Raw genomic sequence first — 21,505 nt, forward strand, 5'->3', positions numbered from 1 at the left:
TATTTGGTCAATAACAAAAGTTTATCTCAATACTTTGTTATATACCCTTTGTTGGCAATGACAGAGGTCAAACGTTTTCTGTAAGTCTTCAAGGTTTTCACACACTGTTGCTGGTATTTTGGCCCATTCTTCCATGCAGATCTCCTCTAGAGCAGTGAAGTTTTTGGGCTGTTGCTGGGCAAGACGGTCTTTCAACTCCCTCCAAAGATTCTCTATGGGGTTGAGATCTGGAGACTGGCAAGGCCACTCCAGGACCTTGAAATGCTTCTTACGAGGGCCTCCCGGGTGGTTAAGGGCGCTGTACTGCAGCGCCAGCTGTGCCATCAGAGTCCCTGGGTGTGCGCCCAGGCTCTGTCGTAACCGCGAGGTCCGTGGGGCGACGCACAATTGGCCTAGCGTCATCCGGGTTAGGGAGGGCTTGGTCGGTAGGGATGTCCTTGTCTCATCGCGCACCAGCGACTCCTGTGGCGGGCTGGGCGTAGTGCGCACGCTGTTTCCTCCGACACATTGGTGTGGCTGGCTTCCGGGTTGGATGCGTGCTGTGTTAAGAAGCAGTGCGGCTTGGTTGGGTATCGGAGGACGCATAAATTTCAACCTTCGTCTCTCCCGAGCCCGTACGGGAGTTGAAGCGATGAGACAAGATAGTAGCTACTACACTAATTGGATACCACGAAATTGGGGAGAAAAGAGTGTAAAATAAAAATAAAAATTTAAAATGCTTCTTACGAAGCCACTCCTTCGTTGCCCGGGCGGTGTGTTTGGGATCATTGTCATGCTGAAAGACCCAGCCACGTTTCATCTTCAATGCCCTTGCTGATGGAAGGAGGTTTTCACTCAAAATCTCACGATACATGGCCCCATTCATTCTTTCCTTTACACGGATCAGTCGTCCTGGTCCCTTTGTAGGAAAACATGGGGGTGGAAACATTATGTTTCCATCCCCATGCTTCACAGTAGGTATGGTGTTCTTTGGATGCAACTCAGCATTCTTTGTCCTCCAAACACAACGAGTTGAGTTTTTACGAAAAAGTTATATTTTGGTTTCATCTAACCATATGACGTTCTCCCAATCTTCTTCTGGATCATCCAAATGCTCTCTAGCAAACTTCAGAAGGGCCTGGACATGTACTGGCTTAAGCAGGGGGACACGTCTGGCACTGCAGGATTTGAGTCCCTGGCGGCGTAGAGTGTTACTGATGGTAGGCTTTGTTAGTTTGGTCCCAGCTCTCTGCAGGTCATTCACTAGGTCCCCCCATGTGGTTCTGGGATTTTTGCTCACTGTTCTTGTGATCATTTTGACCCCACGGGATGAGATCTTGCATGGAGCCCCAGATCGAGGGAGATTATCATTGGTCATGTATGTCTTCCATTGCCTAATAATTGCTCCCACAGTTGATTTCTTCAAACCAAGCTGCTTACCTATTGCAGATTCAGTCTTCCCAGCCTGGTGCAGGTCTACAATTTTGTTTCTGGTGTCCTTTGACAGATCTTTGGTCTTGGCCATAGTGGAGTTTGGGGTGTGACTGTTTGAGGTTGTGGACAGGTGTCTTTTATACTGATAACAACTTCAAACAGGTGCCATTAATACAGGTAACGAGTGGAGGACAGAGGAGCCTCTTAAAGAAGAAGTTGCAGGTCTGTGAGAGCCAGAAATCTTGCTTGTTTGTAGGTGACCATAAATACTTTTTTGCCCCACTGTACAAAACTGACTGTGCTGACTGATTTTGGTTATTTTTGTTTCGTTGCACTTTACTGAGGCAAACTATGTGAAGAAGCACCAGACCGTTCACACTAAGGATAGGCCCTTCAAGTGCAAAGTATGTTACAAGAGCTTCTCCTTCCTGAGTAGCCTTATCAGATATAGGCGTGTCCACAATGGGGAGAAATAGTAGCAGTGTGGCTTGAGATTTACACAGAGGGCATCTGGGAACCTTTCTGTAGCTGACGTACAATGCATTCGGAAAGTATTCAGACCCCTTGACTTTTTCCACATTTTGTTACACTACAACCTTTTTCTAAAATGGATTAAATACATTTTCCTCCTCATCATTCTACACACAATACCCCATAATGGCAAAGCGAAAACAGTGTTTAAAATGTTTTTGCAAATGTATTAAAAATAAAAAACAGTACAATTTAAATAAATATTCAGAACCTTTACGATGAGACTCTAAATTTAGCTCAGGTACATCCTGTTTCCAGTTATCATGCTTGAGATGTTTCTGCAACTTGATTGGAGTCCACCTGTGGTAAATTGAATTGAGTAGACATGATTTGGAAAGGCACACACCTGTCTGTTAAAGATCCCACAGTTGACAGTGCATGTCAGAGCAAAAACCAAGCAATGAGGTCGAAGGAATTGTCCCTAGAGCTCCGAGACAGGATTGTGTCGAGGCACAGATCTTGGGAAGAGTACCAAAACATTTCTGCAGCATTGAAGGTCCCCAAGAACACAGTGGCCTCCATTCTTAAATGGGAGAAGTTTGGAACCACCAAGACTCTTCCTAGAGCTGGGCGCCCGGCCAAACTGAACAATCTGGGGAGAAGGGTGTTGGTCAGGCAGGTGATCAAGAACCCGATGGTCACTCTGACAGATCTCCAGAGTTTCTCTGTGGAGATGGGAGAACCTTCCAGAAGGACAACCATCCCTGCAGCACTCCACCAATCAGGCCTTTATGGTAGTGTGGCCAGACGGAAGCCACTCCTCAGTAAAAGACATGAGAAGCATGGTCAGGACCTCAGACTTGGGCAAAGGTTCACCTTCCAACAAACTTAAGCACACAGCCAAGACAACGCAGGAGTGGCTTCGGGACAAGTCTCTGCATGTCCTTGAGTGGCCCAGCCAGAGCCCGGACTTGATCCCGATCAAACATCTCTGGAGAGACCTGAAAATAGCTGTGGAGTGAAGCTCCCCATACAACCTGACAGAGACAGAAACTCCCCAAATACAGATGTGCCAAGCTTGTAGCGTCATACCCAAGATGACTTGAGGCTGTGATTGCTGCCAAAGGTGCTTCAACACAGTACTGAGTAAAGGGTCTAAATACTTAAAAACTGAAATATTACATTTATATATTTTTGTATTTGTTATAAATTTGCTAACATTCCCAAACCTGTTTTTGCTTTGTCATTTTAGGGTATTTTGTGTAGATTGAGGGGGGTGGAGGGAATATTTGAACCATTTTAGAATACGGCTGTAATGTACCAAAATGTGGGAAAAGTCATGGGGTCTGAATACTTTCCGAATGCACTGTAGTTATGTTTGGTGTCTTGGGCTAAGAGGGTAAATAACCACATACCCCTCATTAATCCTTAGTTAATTTATCATTTGAAACAGGCTTGTATAAATACCTGCTTTTAGAGAGACGGTAAACATTGAATAGAACAAGGACAATTTAATCTTTATCTTACTGAGGTGATGTAGACGGAATAAATGTATTCATTATCAATTTCTCCTATCGTCTTGAAATATACAGATCATACGAGATTTGATGTGTAACGTAATAAACTGTACCGTAATTCACAGAACAGCGCGCACGACCTTTTCATTTAACCACACCCTTTAAGCTATGACGCCCAACAAACGGAAGTGACCAATAACAATTTCCACGTTAAGGTTTTTATTGTTATTTAGACATTTATTAACACAGTGGAACATTGTTAATTTAACTGCACAGCATCACATACTTAACGTTACCCCAGTTTGTGTTTAATTCGTGTTAGCTAACAATGGCAAACTGTGACGGTGTGGTTTTTCACACTCAGATAGCCTCCATTATGGAGGTGCTAGCGAATACAGCCGTTACAGAGATATGTAAACTCGTAGACGACGACTATGCAGTGTTTCGTTTGGAAATAACTCAAAGCCAGAAAGAAAACAGGGCATTGCGGAGGAAACTACAGCTTCTGGAACTGAAGGTGTCACGGGAGCGCGTCCTCGCGAGTCGTCCCAATAGTGTCAAGATCCTCGACGGATACAGAGGAATGGCAAGAGGTACGTTTTGCTGAATGCGGAGGCTGCGCGGCCTGTCGCCCCGTTCCCCTCCGCTCGTGTTCAGATATGTTACCCAGGTTTGGAACTTGGTCAGTTTTTGGATAGTATGTAATACTTCTCTGATATCCATCTTGTACAATGTTTGTATTTTACCAGGAAGGTCAATTAAGAAAAGTATTCTTCCACCGACAGAATTGCTTTGACCTAATACCTATATTTTCGTTCTAAATAATAGGCCTTTTAGGTATGCCTAAATATTTTTATAGTATGTGAATTTTCGAAAATTGAGTAAGCTTTGAGTGCCAGTATGTTATACTAATGTCGGCTTTTCGTCTAGTATAAATCAAGGTTCACTTTCGAGTAAGACTCACGTGTGTTTGACAACAGCTGATATGGATGAGTTACTAAACTAACGATTGGCGGGAGACATCGCAATTAGATGACGCGTTCTCTGTATTATGCCGGGTTCAAATCCACTCAGAACAAGTACATCTCCGACTTCCAACTTCTCTGCATTCAAAACAACTGGGAACTCGGGGAAAAAAAACTCGATCTGACTGGAAATTGCATGTCGGAAATTAAGTCGTCTTTCTAGAGCTCAGACTTTCCGACCTGGAGATCACTTTCGTCATTATTTGACCTCGGTTATTTCCGAATTCCCAGTTGTCTTGAAAGCACAATGAGCCTCACTGCCTTACGTCAGATGGCGTCACCCATCCGCGATGCTCGTCCCTCGACCGAGTGCAGGCAGAATCGACACACATCTAATGTAGAAAAATGGCTTAGCCTTGTATGTTGGTATTTGTTGCTTACTGTATTTTTAAAAAACAAAGTAGTATGTTATACGATTAGTACACAGTATGCAGTTTAAGTAAGTAGTAGGCAAGCTGGATTTCAGACAAAGACAGTATCATATTCTAACCAGCTTCTAACCAATTTCCTATTGTCATACTCAATAAAAAAAATGTGGTGCATGGAAAAGAATCCAGCAAAAAATTAGGATATCAAAAAATTATGAGAACTGTTACCTTGCATCCTTGCCAATTGTAGACAGTGTCAATAGTGTACAATATAGCACTGAGCACACAGTATCTAACTTAACCACCCCTTTCCTCCATTCACTCTCTCAGGTGAAGAACATTTCACTGGAGGCCACAGGAGCTTTGTGAAGCCAGCGGGACTCAACCCGTGGAGAGATGACCAACCCATAACTATAAATGAGGAGACTGGAACCTCAACCCAGCATGTTATCGTGATAGAGGTTCGTGTCATAGTGGAACATTACAGTACATCAAATGTGCCCCGTCTATTTCAGAAAGCCTTCACTCCGCTATTAAAGGCCCACCTCAAAATAAGTTATCGCACCTATTTTGAGTAATTCCTGTCCTAGAGAGGAAGTTCTCATTTTAGGTTCCACCTCAGACTGACACAGGAAAGTTATGTGAGCACCATTTTGGTTAACAGGCATACTATTAGGTGAAAATAATTATTTCAGAAAGACTACCTGTAAACAGTTGAATCTCAGCTAAACCGTGCCTGTACGAGCTGTTGAGGGTTGCCGTTTGTTTGATTCTTGCCTGTTGATAATTCCAGTGAAACCATGTAGGATTCCAGACGTCATTAATATTTGGATATACACACAGACATGATCAAATAGCTATATTCTTTGTTCTCTCTGACGTTTCAGCTAGCTAGCTATACATCAATGCATTATCTAAATCGCAGCTGCAAATCCACCATAGAAATAGAAAGAATAGAAGATCTGGTAATATGGATAGCCTAATGTATGGTTTGGAGCGTGTATTCGTTTTGGTTGGCCCGGTCCCCAGGGTGGGTAGAGATTTCTATTTAGAATCAGTGGAATGGTTGCAAATCCTGCTCACCCGCAGCACCGGGCCATGCAAAACATATATTTTTAAATGTTAGTGGTCAAAACCATTCATGGGGCGACGGGGGTAGCGGGCTCTAAAATGCATTAAGAACACCTGCTCTTTCCATGACATAGACTGACCAGGTGAAAGCCACAATACCTTAACTAGTGACCTCAATAAGGGATCAGAAAGGTATTGGAAAGTTCAGAAAATCATCAGGCGATCATTTTGTATGATCTTCTGTGTAGAAAAGGACATCATCATTGATGTCCTTTCTCCACCAGTCTGATTTAGTGACTGGTCTAGTCCACTCTGTTCTAATGAGACTTGTGGGCATTTATTGAGAGAAACACATATGTATTCCTGAGTCTTATCTTTCAGTGATTGGGGTCATAATATTTTGTAGCTTAAACCGTATAAAAGATCGAGCCACATTTTATTTGTAGGAAGGAAACAGAAACCGCTCAGTTTATTACAACCGGAGGTTACTAACGTAACCCGGGTTCTATGAACCAAGCTTATTTTATTTCATAGTTTCTCTTGCGACCCCATTTTTACTTCACGACCCCTAGTTTGAGACGTTCGCATAGTCAGTGCAATATAGGGTCACTGTGGATAATTATTTAACTAACTATTTAGCCGTGGCTATTTAATTAATTTCTCTGGACTAAAACCCTAACAAACTGTTGTTGCAGGATCTGAAAAACCATCAGTCAATAGGAAATATCATTATACTGTTGGGTAAGCTATTTATTGTTAGGGAATGATTGGTAGAAATGTTACAAATAGGGAGGTTGAAGACCCTTGTAAGACATCATAGTAAAATAGAGGGATGTATTGCAAAAGGAAATGGGAGAAATGGGAAAGATGGGTTAATCTGTGGATATCGAAGGGTTGGAGTTAAACTCAGAATGACCGGTGGATTGGCCGCTGTGAGTGATAATCTAGCACTTGAAGAAAGAGGAAATTAGGATTATATGTATAATTATTTAATTACAGGTACTGTAGATGTGAACGAAGTAGCTGTAAGTAGAATGATTGTTGTCCGTTAGTTTACTCTAATAAGGGTAGGGGGAAAGTGTATATATAAAACAAATAAACATATGGTTTCCATGTATTTGATGCCATTCCATTCGCTCCGTTCCAGCCATTATTATGAGCCGTCCTTCCCTCAGCAGCCTTCTGTGACAAAAACAATGCTTTTTATGGCTTTATCAAATTAGGATCTTACCAGGAAGCCAATAAATAAACTGAGCATGAGTTGTTGTTTGGGTAAGCCAATGTCTGTCAATCAATCAATTAAATGTATTTATAAAGCCATTCTTACATCAGCTCATGTCACAAAGTGCTGTACAGAAACCCAGCCTAAAACCCCAAACAGCAAGCAATACAGGTCTAGAAGCAAGGTGGCTAGGAAAAACTCCCTAGAAAGGCCAGAACCTAGGAAGAAACAGAGAGAGGAACCAGGCTATGAGGGGTGGCCAGTCCTCTTCTGGCTGTGCAGGGTGGAGATTATAACAGAACACGGGAAAGATGTTAAAATGTTCATAGATGACCAGCCGGCTCTAATAATAATAATCACAGTGGTTGTAGAGGGTGCAACAGGTCAGCACCCCAGGAGTAAATGTCAGTTGGCTTTTCATAGCCAATCATTCAGAGTATCTCTACCGCCCCTGCTGTCTCTAGAGAGTTGAAAACAGCAAGTCTGGGACAGGTAGCACGTCCGGTGAACAGGTCAGGGCTTCATAGCCACAGGCAGAACAGTTGAAACTGGAGCAGCAGCACGACCAGGTGGACTGGGGACAGCAAAGAGTCATCAGGCCAGGTAGTCCTGAGGCATGCATGGTCTTAGAGTTCAGGTCCTTCGGGAGAGAGAGAACTAGAGAGCATACTTAATTTCGCACAAGACACCGGATAAGACAGGAGAAATACTCCAGATATAACAGACTGACCTTAGCCCCCTGACACAAACTATTGCAGCATAAAAACTAGAGGCTGAGACAGGAGGGGTCGGGAGACACTGTGACCCCGTCCGACGATACCCCCGGACAGGGCCAAACAGGCAGGATATAACCCCGCCCACTTTGTCAAAGCACAGCCCCCACACCACTGGAAGGATATCTTCAACCACCAACTTACCATCCTGAGACAAGGCCGAGCATAGCCCACAAAGATCTCCCCCCACGGCACAAACCCAAGGGGGTGCGCCAACAATGTCCATGTAGTACAGAGGCACAGCCAACAGCACCTGGACAGACCCACTAATTGTTGTCCGTTAGAACGGCTACAATTTCTGGCTCCTCATGTCTGCATCGATTTGGACATGAGGCTGTACCCAACATGCATATCACCTACATTTTAACATGAGAAATAAATGTGAATATTATTCCAATGTTGGCCTCTGATCGGAGTAATTGTTTGATATTGTGTTTTTGTGTGTTTATTTTTACTTGTCCATTCGGACAACTCATTTACATTTTTCTTGTCTGACTTGTCCTTTTGTCCGGGATAAGTAAAAAAACAAGTGTTAATGTCGAGCCCTGCAGGTTCATGACTGTCATGCCTGCATCATTACTACAAAGAGAACAGCAAATATTTTTTCATCTTAGGCTCACATGTGCTCCTTGTAAAAAAGGTCAGTGTAGAGCTCTGCTGAGGGGCCCCGGTTTTGAGGGTCAACGTGGCGGAGGTGTTGTTGCCTACCCTCACCACTTGTGGCTGGCCTGGCAGGAAGTCCAGGATCCAGTTGCAGAGGTAAGGTGTTCAGTCGCAGGGTCACACAGTCATCCGGAACAACAGGGGCTTTCACGCAAGACTCAGTGTTGTATTCCTCGAAGCTAGCATAAAAGGCATTTCACTCATTTGGGAGTGCTGCATCACACTGGGCATCTCACGGCTGGGATTCCCTTTGTAATCTGTTATTGTCTGCAAGCCCTGCCACATACTACAAGCGTTGGAGCTGGTGTAATAGGATTCCACCTATGGCTGGGCGATAGGGCTTAAAAATCATATCAATTTTTTTTCCAAACTTAAAGGGCCGATTCGCGATATACTGTGTATTCAGAAAATATTCAGACCACTTCACTTTTTCCACATTTTGTTACATTACATCCTTATTCTAAAATTGATTTATTAGTTATTTTCCACCTCATCAAGCTACACATAATACCCCATAAAGACAAAGCAAAAACGAGTTTTCTGACATTTGAGTTTAAAAACACCGTAAATGTCTCATTTTACATAGGTATTCAGAACCTTTACTTAATACTTACAGCAATTACAGCCTTGAGTCTTCTTTGGTATGATGCTACAGGCATGGCACATCTGTATTTGGGGAGTTTCTCCCATTCCTCTCTGCACATCCTTACAAGCTCTGACAGGTTGGATGGGTAGTGTTTTCAGGTCTCTAGAGATGTTAGATCTGGTTTAAGTCTGGGCTCTGGCTGGGCCACTCAAGGACATTCAGAGACTTGTTCCAAAGCAACCCCTTAGGGTTGTTGTCCTGTTGGAAGATGAGCCTCTGCCCCAGTCTGAGAACCTGCTCCAGAGCGCTCAGGACTTCATCAAGGATCTCTGTACTTTGCTCTGTTCATCTTTCCCTCAATCCTGACTAGTCTCCCAGTCCCTGCCGCTGAAAAACATCCCCACAGCATGATGCTGCCACAACCATGCTTCACCGTAGGGATGGTGGCAGATGTCCTCCAGACGTGATGCTTTGCATTCAGGCCAAAGAGTTCAATCTTGGTTTCATCAGACCAGAGAATCTCATGGTCCAAGAGTCATTAAGTGCGTTCTGGCAAACTCCAAGCGGACTGTTATGTGCCTTTTACTGAAGAGTGGCTTCCGTCTGGCCACTTTACCATAAAGGCCTGATTGGTGGAGCGCTGCAGGTTCTCCCTTCTCCACAGAGGAAATCTGGAGCTCTTGTCAGACGCACCATCAGGTTCTTGGTCACCTCCCTGACAAAGGCCCTTTTCCCTCGATTGCTCAGTTTGGCTGGGCAGCCAGCTCTAGGAAGTGTCTTTGTAGTTCCAAACTTCTTCCATTTAAGAATGATGGAGGCCACTGTGTTCTTGGGGACCTTCAGTGCTGCAGACAGCAGATCTGTGACTCGACACAATCCTGTCTCGGAGCTCTACGAACAAGACACCTGAAACCCCACCTCTTTCAGGAATACCTAGGATAGGATAAAGTAATCCTTCTCACCCCCCTTAAAAGATTTAGATGCACTATTGTAAAGTGGCTGTTCCACTGGATGTCTTAAGGTGAACGCACCAATTTGTAAGTCGCTCTGGATAAGAGCGTCTGCTAAATGACTTAAATGTAAATGTAATTCCTTCAACTTCATGGCTTGGTTTTTGCTCTGAAGTGCACTGTCAACTGTGGGACCTTATATAGACATGGGTGTGCCTTCCCAAATCATGTCCCATCAATTGCATTTACCACAGGTGGACTCCAGTCAAGTTGTAGAAACATCTCAAGGATGATCAATGGAAACAGGATGCACCTGAGCTCAATTTCGAGTCTCCATAGCGAAGGGTCTGAATACTTCTATTAATAAGGTATTTTAAATGTTTTGTAAATATAAATGACCAAAAATGTATAACCTGTTTTCACTTCATAATTATGGGGTATTGTGTGTAGATTTAATTTGTTTTTCATTTTATTTAATCAATTTTAGAATAAGGATATATTGTAACAATGTGGAAAAAGTAAAGTGGTCAGAATACTTTCCGACTGCACTGTATCTCATTTTTAAAAAGGTTTTTCTCTAAATAAGCTTTGTTGTACAATTTAATGGTCAAATACGCTGGATGTTAAGCAGTCAGAAAAAATCTAACGAATTCAGAAATTATACCTAAGATAAATATAAGCCTTCTACAACCATAAGACCCACAAATAATATATTGTTTTATCAAAATAGTTGAACCTGCTTTTTTTTGTTGCAGTAATCACTGATCTGGCTTTCAAGAGTGTCTATAAAATGTCCCTTATGTTACCAATTTAACCAGAATCATGCATAATGTGCATTCAAGAATGACTAACTTCTTGTGGCAGGCATTATAGAAAATTGACAGCCCTCATACACAGATTTGTCAACTCTCTCACAATTTCTCTGTCAACATCAGAGTGCTGCTGCAGTCTGAGTGTTTCTACCAATCAGATTCACTGAAATCAAGGTGTGCTCTCCACATTCCCACGGTATTTATTTATTTAGACACAATCAAAAACTCTTACATAAATGTGGCAGCATGTACACCTAAACACTAGCTATCTGACATGCGGTATTGCTTGGAGACGACACAGTTTCTCAGTCTGATCAACTGTAGGCTACTGAAAACCGCAGCTGCATAGTCTAGCCTACTATGCTCCCTGTCGCTCTGGCCAGGGTAAACAAAGTGGTAACGTTGTGTATCTGTAGCCCATTTGTTAGTGAGAAAATGTGAATGGGATCAGATGTGGTTTATATTCAAACTTGGGCTGACTAGGCTACCTAGACTTTTTCAATCAAATTATTAACTGGAATTAATCAAACACAATAGCTGACAGTTGCATAGGGCAGGACTACGCGATTCAAACCTGCATAAAACAAGCGCAGTCTTGTGAGTTTTATTGTCCAACCATGTTTATCCTCTTTTCAAACCATGTATTTTATTAGGATCCCCATTTAGCTGTTGCAAAAAGCCCATATTAAACCTTTTTACTACAGATTAATCACCCCAGGCTGTATAAAGTCCTGACTTTTACCTGGTTAGGTTACCAGATCAGGAAATACTAAGGGCCCCGGAATTATTTTCCCGGCACAACTCGCTGCTCAATACTATCGGATGAATCCTAGAATATATGTATGTGGCATATCCCAATTTGCTTACATGAGACTTCCCTATGACATTGTTATCGAATTGAACTCCTTTACCGATAATAATCATCTTCTCTCTTGTGTCAGCCTGCGGATGCAGAGGCTGTAGGTCCTGGAGCATCGTCTTTGGTCAAGCAGGAGAAGACTGAAGGAGAGGAGGACCCACAAAACAGCAGAGACATTCAGACTGGAGCAGCGGCTGGAGTGGCGCCCCCTGTAGCCGTGGTGGACCTTGCCACCACGCCCCAGCCCAGGACCCGACCCAGCATCACTGAGGTCATCCTCAAGTCAGAGACAGACACCGAGACACACAGGCTCTTACACACAGGATCTGACCACGGATCAGACCCAGAGAGACTGTTGCTGGGGAGACTGGGCTGTTCTCCTGCTCCTGACTCAAAATATTTACTTTATGAAAACTCGAGCCCAAGGACCGTTCATTCCCATCAAGACTCAAGTGATGCATTAGAGACTGTTAATGATCTGTCTCGTTCTTATACGACAGAGATGGACCCTGGCATTATGCCCTTGGTATTAGAGACACAGACTGATCTGTCTAGAGGGGACTGGAATCCATACAGTAGTAGAGTATACTCTGAAGGGTGCCTAGATAAGAAAGGGGAGGTTATAGTGATAGATGAAGTGAAAATGGAAGGCGACGCTCCTCTGACATGTAATGCAAACGAGACTCCTATATGGAAAGGATACTCGCAGGACAACACCAGTGACTTCTTAGACTGCAGGGATGGGTTAGAGACCAGTCTAAATGTCGCAATCCACTCCCCTTCGAACGCTCTCCGGGATCGTGACCCAGTGTCCACGTCGATGGCATCTTCCGATTCACATGGCCACGTCTTTTTCGATCAGGTATTAAACTCCAACGACAGGGCTAGAGCCCAGACTCAGGGAGGGGGAGCCACATCAGGCAATAGTAAAGAGAAACGGTTCCTCTGCATGTTCTGTAACAAAGGCTTCAGCTGCCTCCAGAAGGTGGAGATCCACCAGAGGGTCCACACAGGGGAGAATCCCTTCAATTGTACCCAGTGTGAGAAGAGGTTCTCCCGCCAGGACCACCTGAAGAGGCACCAGAGGGTCCACACAGGGGAGAAACCCTTCAGCTGCCCCCAGTGTGAGAAGAGGTTCTCCCAGGCTGGTGACCTGAAGAGGCACCAGAGGGTCCACACAGGTGAGAAACCTTTCAGCTGTACCCAGTGTCACATGCGCTTTGCCCTGGCTGGCAACCTGAAGATGCACCTGAAGGTCCACGAGGGAGAGAGGCCGTTCACCTGTATGCACTGTGGGAAGAAGTTCTCAGAGAGGAGCTACCTAAGGACACACCAGCAGAAAAAACATTCCTCTGTATAACATAGAAAGTAACCATTCTGCTCGAGATGATTTTTTACTGTTAGCTGAAAAAATCCACAAATGCATTCGGAATAATGAGAGTAACATATTTCATTGTTGGATATTCCTGGGTAGAATATTGCATCCAGACATTGTGTGATATACAATGCTTTCAGAAAGTATTCACATTACTTGACTTTCTCCAAATGTTGTTGTGATACAGCCTGAATTTAAAATTGATTAAATTGTTTGTCTTTTTACAAATGTAATAATAAATGATAAGCTGAAAAGTATTCAACCCCTTTGTTATGGCAAGCCAAAATAAGTTCAGGAGTAAAAAATTTCTAAACAAGTTGCATGGACTCACTCTGTGTGCAATAATAGTGTTTAACATGACATTTGAATGACTACCTCATCTCTGTACCCCACACATACAATTATCTGTAAGGTCCCTCAGTTGAGCAGTGAATTTCAAACACTGATTCAACCGCAAACACCAGGGAGGTTTTCCAATGCCTCGCAAAGAAGGGCAACTATTGGTAGATGGGTAAAAATAAAAAGCAGACATTGAATATCCCTTTGAGCATGGTGACGTTATTAATTACACTTTGGATGGTGTATCAATACACCCAGTCACTACAAAGATACAGATGTCCTTCCTAACTCAGTTGCTGGAGAGGAAGGAAACCGTTCAGGGATTTCACCAAGAGACAAATGTTGACTTTATTATTATTATTTTTTACTTTGACCCTTTTTCGTGGTATCCAGTTGTCTCATCACTGCAACTCCCATACGGACTCGGGAGAGGTGAAGGTCGAGAGCCTTGCATCCTCAAACACAACCAACCAAGCCACGCTGCTTCTTGACACAATGCTCAATTAACCCGGAAGCCAGCCACACCAATGTGTCGGAAGAAACGGCATGCACCTGGTGACCGTGTCAGGGTGCACTGCGCCCGGCCCACCACAGGAGTCGCTAGTGCACGATGGGACAAGGACCCCCCCTAACCCGGACGACGCTGGGCCAATTGTGCACCACCCCATGGTTCTACCGGCTGTAACAGAGCCTGGACTTGGACCCAGAATCTCGGGAGGCCCAATGGTGACTTTAAAACAGAGTTTAATGGCTGTGATAGAACATGGGTATTACTCCACAATAACCTAATTGACAGAGTGAAAAGAAGGAAGCCTGTACAGAATACAAATATTCAAAAACATGCATCCTGTTTGCAATAAGGCACTAAAGTAAAACTGCAAAGAAATTATGTTTGCCCCAAACATAACACTTTGTAATCAAGACAAACACATCACTGAGTACAACTCTTTATATTTTCAAACATGGTGGTGGCTACATCATGTTAGGTGTATGCTTGTCATTGGCAAAGGCAGGTGAAATCCTTCAGGAAAATCTGGTTGTCTGCTTTCCAACAGACATGGAGACATTCACCTTTCAACAGGACAATAACCTAAAACAAAAGGCCAAATATATACTGGAGATGCTTACCAAGATGACATTGGATGTTCCTGAGTGGCCGAGTTACAATTTTGACTTAAATCTACTTGAAAATCTAAGGCAAGACCTGGAAATGGTTGTCTAGCAATGATCAACAACCAATTTGACAGAGCTTGAATAATTGTTTTAAAGAATAATGGGCAAATTTGCACAATCCAGGTGTGGAGAGCTCTTAGAGACTTACCCAGAAAGACTCAGCTGTAATCGCATACCAAAGGTGCTTCTACAAAGTATTGACTCAGGTGTGAATACTTATGTCAATTTCTGTATTTAATTTTCAATAAATTAGCTAAAATGTCTAAACATGTTTTCACTTTTATTATGGGGTATTATCTGTAGATGGGTGAGGGGAATTATTCATTTTTGAATCCGTTTTGAACTCCAACTGTAACACAACAAAATGTGGAATAAGTCGAGGGGTATGAATACTTTCTGAAGGCACTATGTAACGCATATATAAGCCTAAAAAGTCTGTTAGATATTGTGTTTGTACTGTGTAGGCTATATATTCACAAGTGCCAGTTTAATTACTTCCATTCAACTATTGACATTTTTCCCAAGACACTTTTATTGACAGAATGAATGCAGTTTATGAAGTTCATGCAGATTTTTGTTGAGACATTACATTTTTGTAATTTAGCAGGAGCTCCTAGTTGCAAGGGAAAGCTGGTTCCACCATTGGGGTGCCAGGACAGAAGAGCTTTGATTGGGTTAAACAGGAGCTTGAATGGGCTAAAAAAAAACTACATTAAAAAAAACAACATTAGCTGACATGGGCTAATTGATCTGGACATTTTTGACAAGTTATACATCAAATCAAATCACATTTATTTATATAGCCCTTCGTACATCAGCTGATATCTCAAAGTGCTGTACAGAAACCCAGCCTAAAACCCCAAACAGCAAGCAATGCAGGTGTAGAAGCACGGTGGCTAGGAAAAACTCCCTAGAAAGGCCAAAACCTAGGAAGAAACCTAGAGAGGAACCAGGCTATGTGGGGTGGCCAGTCCTCTTCTGGCTGTGCCGGGTGGAGATTATAACAGAACATGGCCAAGATGTTCAAATGTTCATAAATGACCAGCATGGTCGAATAATAATAAGGCAGAACAGTTGAAACTGGAGCAGCAGCACAGTCAGGTGGAAGTTGAAACTGGAACAGCAGCATGGCCAGGTGGACTGGAGACAGCAAGGAGTCATCATGTCAGGTAGTCCTGGGGCATGGTCCTAGGGCTCAGGTCAGTTGAAACTGGAACAGCAGCATGGCCAGGTGGACTGGGGACAGCAAGGAGTCATCATGTCAGGTGGTCCTGGGGCATGGTCCTAGGGCTCAGGTCCTCAGAGAGAGAGAAAGAAAGAGAGAATTAGAGAACGCACACTTAGATTCATACATCTCTCTATGGTATGCAATGACTAACATGACGAGAGGAACTGATGATGCACTACCCAATTTCGAAATTGCACATTAGTGAGTTCTACTATTACAACATTCAAGAGTAAGTTTAAAGCTGGACTGAGATCGTTAAAACATCAACAACAACTAAATATATATACATGACTGGGAATACAGATATGCATCTGTTGGTCACAGATACCTTAAAAACAAAATGGATGAGCTGGATGAGAACCAGTCGGTATCTGCTGTGACCGCCATTTGCCTCATGCAGAGCGACACATCGCCCTTGCATAGAGTTGATCAGGCTGTTGATTGTGGCCTGTGGAATGTTGTCCCACTCCTCTTCAATGGCTGTGCGAAGTTGCTGGATATTGGTGGGAACTGGAACACGCTGTCGTACACGTTGATCCAGAGCATTCCAAACAGGGCTAAGTGGATGACATGTCTGGTGAGTATGCAGGCCATGGAAGAACTGAGACATTTTCAGCTTCCAGGAATTGTGTACAGATATAGTAACATGGGGCTGTGCATTATCATGAGGTGATGGCGGCGGATGAATGGCACAACAATGGGCCTCGGGATCTCGTCACAGTGTCTCTGTGTATTCAAATTGCCATCGATAAAATTAAATTGTGTTCGTTATCCGTAGCTTATGCATGCCCATACCATAACCTCACCGCCACCATGGGGCACTCAGTTCACAGCGTTGACATCAGCAAACTGCTCGCCCACACGACGCCATACACGTAGTCTGTGGTTGTGAGGCTGGTTGGATGGAGGTGGTTTATGGTAGAGAAATTAACATTAAATTATCTGGCAATAGCTCTGGTAGATATTCCTGCAGTCAGCATGCCAATTGCACACTCCCTCAACTTGAGACATCTGCAGCATTGTGTTGTGTGACACAACTTCACATTTTAGTGTGGCCTTTTGTCCCCAGCACAAGGTGCACCTGTGTAATGAACATGATGTTTAATCAACTTCATGAGATGCCATACCTGTCCAGTGGATGGATTATCTTGGCATAGGAAAAATGCTCACTATCAGGGATCTAAATCAATTTGTGGCCAACATTTTTGAGAAATTACCTTTTCTGTGTATGGACAATTTCTGGGATATTTTATTTCAGCTCATGAAAACATGGGGCTAACACTTTACAAGTTGCATTTATATATTTTGTTCAGTGTATGCGTATTTGGTGTATTTAAAACGTATTTATGTTTATTAAACTTGACTTGAAATAACTGGTGATGCGAGTTGCTCTTAGAATGCACGACTTGGACTTGACTCAACCTGTTCTACTTTGTGACTTGAGACTTCTTTGTGACTCGAATAGTAGTGACTTAGTCACACCTTTGGTATACTCTGAAGGGTGCCTAAATAAGAAAGGGGGGGGGGGTCTGGTCCAGGGGTCTGGTCCAGTGTTTCCGTTTGGCACCGGACAACGTGACCAGCAAGATTTTAATTTACCGGACATCCATTATGCATTGTATTCGTAACGCTTTGGGGCGTTGGACCTCAAAATCACATTGACATGATTTTAATGAATCGTACATGCTGACCAATCCGGATGTGCATGTTGATGTTGTACCCCCACACCAGACACGATCAGGACACGCAGGTTGAAATGTCAAACAAACTCTGAACTAATTATATTAATTTGGGGACAGGTTGAAAAGCATTAAACATTTATGGCAATTTAGCTAGCTAGCTAGCTTGCTGTTGCTAGCTAATGTGTCCTGGGATATAAACATTGGGTTGTTCCTTTACCTGAAATGCACAAGGTCCTCTACTCTGACAATTAATCCACAGATAAAAGGGTAAACAGTTTGTTAATAGTACACTCTTCTCATTCAGGCTTCTTCTTCTTTGGACTTTATATGGTGGTTGGCAACCAACTTTAAGGTGCATTACCACAACCAACTGGAGTGTGGTCTTCAGTTCATCTTTCAATCACCCACGTGGGTATATGCTCCTAAACACCAATGAGGAGATGGCATGTGGGTATATGTTCTTAAAAACCAATGAGATGGGAGAGGCCAGACTTGCAGGGTCACAAATAGAACCTATTTCTATTTTAGCGCCTGGCCACACGGGCACTCGCGAGCAGCGTGGGTTCATTGATTGAATAACATGTATGTGTAAATTTATTTTGTAACGCAAGCGGTGTGGTCAGCATGTTAACCTGTAAAGTTGTAATAAAGTAGAATGATGTTCTTATACCAACATGACAGGTTTATTGAAAAGCAAAACATGGCCCGTTGCGTCTTCATCCCTGCTAAAAATCACAAGTGAATATAATTGTTTTTAAATAAAAAAAAATATTTAGGAGAACAAGTCGCCTACACGGTAATAAGACTTCAAAATAGAGTATTTGTATAAAATTATTTTCAAATAATCTTGCTTTATAAGCTATTTGTGTGAATATTTAATTAATAAATATCAAAACACAGCTAATTTAATTTAGCCTTGGCATTAACATTTTCATTCGGCCTTATGAATAACAAAACAGTTCAACTGGATGATTATGTTTTTATTTTCATTTTAACTATGGTCATGACTCGTGTCGTGTGATATGTGGCTTATTGATAACAACTCTGTTTCCTACTGTAGGTAGTTGTGTGCCTAGTGATTGCAACATTGTAACTCTCCGATGAGTATTGTTGGCGTCGATGTTTCGTTTCCAAGTGCTACTGAATAAGCTCAACTGAAATGCACCAATTGCGCATGATACACATTACTCTACTATAGTCTCAATCCATTACGAATCTTTATATTATACATGACACAGGGAAGGCATATGTTGATCTTGCTTAGGGCGGCAGCAGAACTGCTAGCCTAATTTTACGTGCGTTTGCGGCGGATCTTGCCCTGCTGAAAGTAAGCTGCTGCTGTTGAGAAGTCAAAACTATCCAACTCCTTGGAGCAGCTTGATCGATGACCTCGTCCCCACAGCTGCCCGTGGAGTACAGTGTACATTTGGAAAGTATTCAGACCCCTTCCCGTTTCCACATTTTTGTTACGTTACAGCCTTATTCTAAAATATATATATATATTTTTTTAAAGCTCTCAATCTACACACAATTCCCCATAATGACTAAGCGAAAACAGGTTTAGAAAAATTTGCTAATTTATTACAAATAAAAAACATACCGTATTTACATAAGTACTCAGTTCCCGCCAATATCCAGCAACTTCACACAGCCTTTGAAGAGGAGGGGGGCAACGTTCCACAGGCCACAATCAACAGCCTGATCAACTCTATGCAAAGGAGATGTGTCGCGCTGCATTAGGCAAATGGTGGTCACAGCAGATACCGACTGGTTCTCATCCAAACACCCCTACTTTTTTTAAAAGGTATCTGTGACCAACAGATGCAAATCTGTATTCCCAGTCATGTATATGGTGCCTTCGGAAAGTATTCTGACCCCTTCCCTTTTTCCACATTTTGTTACATTACAACTTTATTCTAAAATGGATTAAATATGTAAATAAGGTATCTGTTTTTATTTTTTTAAGTATTCAGACCCTTTGCTATGAGACTCGAAATTGAGCTCAGATGCATCCTGTTTCCATTGATCATCCTTGAGACGTTTCTACAACTTGATTGATGTCCACCTGTGGTCAATTCAGTTGATTGGACATGATTTGGAAAGGTACGCATCTGTTTATATAAGGTCCCACGGTCGACAGTGCACGTCAGAGCAAAAACCAAGCCATGATGTCGAAGGAATTGTCCGTAGAGCTCCGAGACAGAATTGTGTTGGCGTAAATCTGTAGAAGGGTAGCAAAATGTCTGCAGCATTGAAGGTCCCCAAGAACACAGTGGCCTCCATCATTCTTAACTGGAAGAAGTTTGGAACCGCCAAGACTCTTCCTAGAGCTGGGTGCCCGACCAGAGCAATCAGGGGGAGAAGGGCCTTGATCATGAAGGGGACCAAGAACCCGATGGTCACTCTGACAGAGCTCCAGAATTCCTCTGTGGAGATGGGAGAACCTTCCAGAAGGGCAACCATCTTTGCAGCACTTCACCAATGAGGCCTTTATGGTAGAGTGGCCAGACAGAAGCCACTCCTCAGTAAAAGGCACATGACAGCCTGCTTGGAGTTTGCCAAAAGGCACCTAAAGGACTCTCTGGCCTGATGAAACCAAGATTGAACTCTTTGGCCTGAATGCCAAGCATCACCTCTGGAGGAAATCTGGCACCATCTTTACGATGAAGCATGTTGGTGGCAGCATCATGCTGTGGGGATGTTTTTTAGCGGCAGGGAATGGGAGATTAGTCAGGATCGAGGCAAAGATGAACAGAGCAAAGTGCAGAGCGATCCTTGATGAAAACCTGCTTCAGGGCACTCAGGACCTGAGACTGGGGCGAAGGTTCACCTTCCAACAGGACAATGACCCTAACCACACAACCAAGACAACGCTGGAGTCGCTTCGGGACATGTCTCTGAATGTCCTTGAATGTCCCAGCCAGAGCCCAGACTTGAACCCAATCTAACATCTCTGGAGAGATCTGAAAATTGCTGTGCAGCAATGCTTGAGACAGGACAAAGCTTGAGAGGATCTGCAGAGAAGAATGGGAGAAACTCCCCAAATACAGGTGTGCCAAGCTTGTAGTGTCATACCCAATACGAGTCGATGCTGCAATCGCTAACAAAGGTGCTTTAAACAAAGTACTGAGTAAAGGGTTATGAATACTTATGTAAATGTGATATAAAAAAGTTTTTTTCTTTCTCATTATGGGGTATTGTGTGGATTGAGGGAAAAATATCTGTAGTCATTTTTAGAACAAGGTTGTAAGGTAAGTTTATTTAGTAAATATTTTCTTAACTCTTATTTCGTTATCCGTAGCTTATGCATGCCCATACCATAACCTCACCGCCACCATGGGGCACTCAGTTCATAAAGGGAAAGGGATACTTCCGGAGTTCAGCTATGGGGCACTTTATCTACTTCCCCAGCATCAGAAGAACTTGTGGATACCATTTCTATGTCTCTGTTCAATATGAAGGAAGTTAGAGGTAGTTTTGCGAACCAATGCAAATTAGCGTTACCCATAGACCTCCAGTCATTGCGCTATCTGTATCCGCTAGTAGATACCCATAGACTTCCAGTCATCGCTAACGCTAATCTTTAGTGAATATTTATCATACTTTGATCAGATCGTCTAACTATGGGTGCTTTGTATATGGTTCAGTGGCTATTACATTGCTGTTGCGCTTTGATGCAAGCGAGGGCACGCAGTATGTATGATGGTGCCTTTTTAAAACTACACCGGTAGAGGCTTTACAAGTAGATTATTGAGAAATACCACTATCCCTTAGACGAGTTAACCTCTACAGGATCGGTGGGTCCTGTAGAGGTTGAGCTAACGTAGGCTAATGTGATTAGCATGAGGTTGTAAGTAACAAGAACATTTCTCTGGACATATCTGATATTGGCAGAAAGCTTAAATTCTTGTTAATCTAACTGCACTGTCCTATTTACAGTATATTTATTACAGTGGAAGATTACCATGCTATTGTTTG

The 21,505-nt window shown here is 43.0% G+C and overlaps 1 protein-coding gene across 1 annotated transcript; it reads left to right on the forward strand.

Moving 5' to 3' along the window:
- The first annotated feature begins 3,581 nt into the window (after positions 1-3,581).
- On the forward strand, positions 3,582-13,645 carry LOC115137376 (gastrula zinc finger protein 5-1-like). Its single transcript, XM_029673675.2, has 3 exons — positions 3,582-3,994; positions 5,125-5,255; positions 11,813-13,645. The coding sequence occupies exons 1-3, from the start codon at positions 3,730-3,732 to the stop codon at positions 13,088-13,090; spliced, it is 1,674 nt and encodes a 557-aa protein (XP_029529535.2). The 5' UTR covers positions 3,582-3,729; the 3' UTR covers positions 13,091-13,645.
- Positions 13,646-21,505: the final 7,860 nt, after the last annotated feature.

This window comes from Oncorhynchus nerka, linkage group LG11, assembly GCF_034236695.1.
Source record: "Oncorhynchus nerka isolate Pitt River linkage group LG11, Oner_Uvic_2.0, whole genome shotgun sequence".
NCBI classification, from domain to species: domain Eukaryota; kingdom Metazoa; phylum Chordata; class Actinopteri; order Salmoniformes; family Salmonidae; genus Oncorhynchus; species Oncorhynchus nerka.

Excerpts from the sequence above, each read along its gene's own strand:
- LOC115137376 (XM_029673675.2), top strand. The coding sequence starts at position 3,730 with ATGGCAAACTGTGACGGTGTGGTTTTTCACACTCAGATAGCCTCCATT. Across the intron at positions 3,995-5,124 it reads ATACAGAGGAATGGCAAGAG|GTGAAGAACATTTCACTGGA; the intron begins GTACGTTTTGCT and ends TCACTCTCTCAG. Across the intron at positions 5,256-11,812 it reads AGCATGTTATCGTGATAGAG|CCTGCGGATGCAGAGGCTGT; the intron begins GTTCGTGTCATA and ends CTCTTGTGTCAG.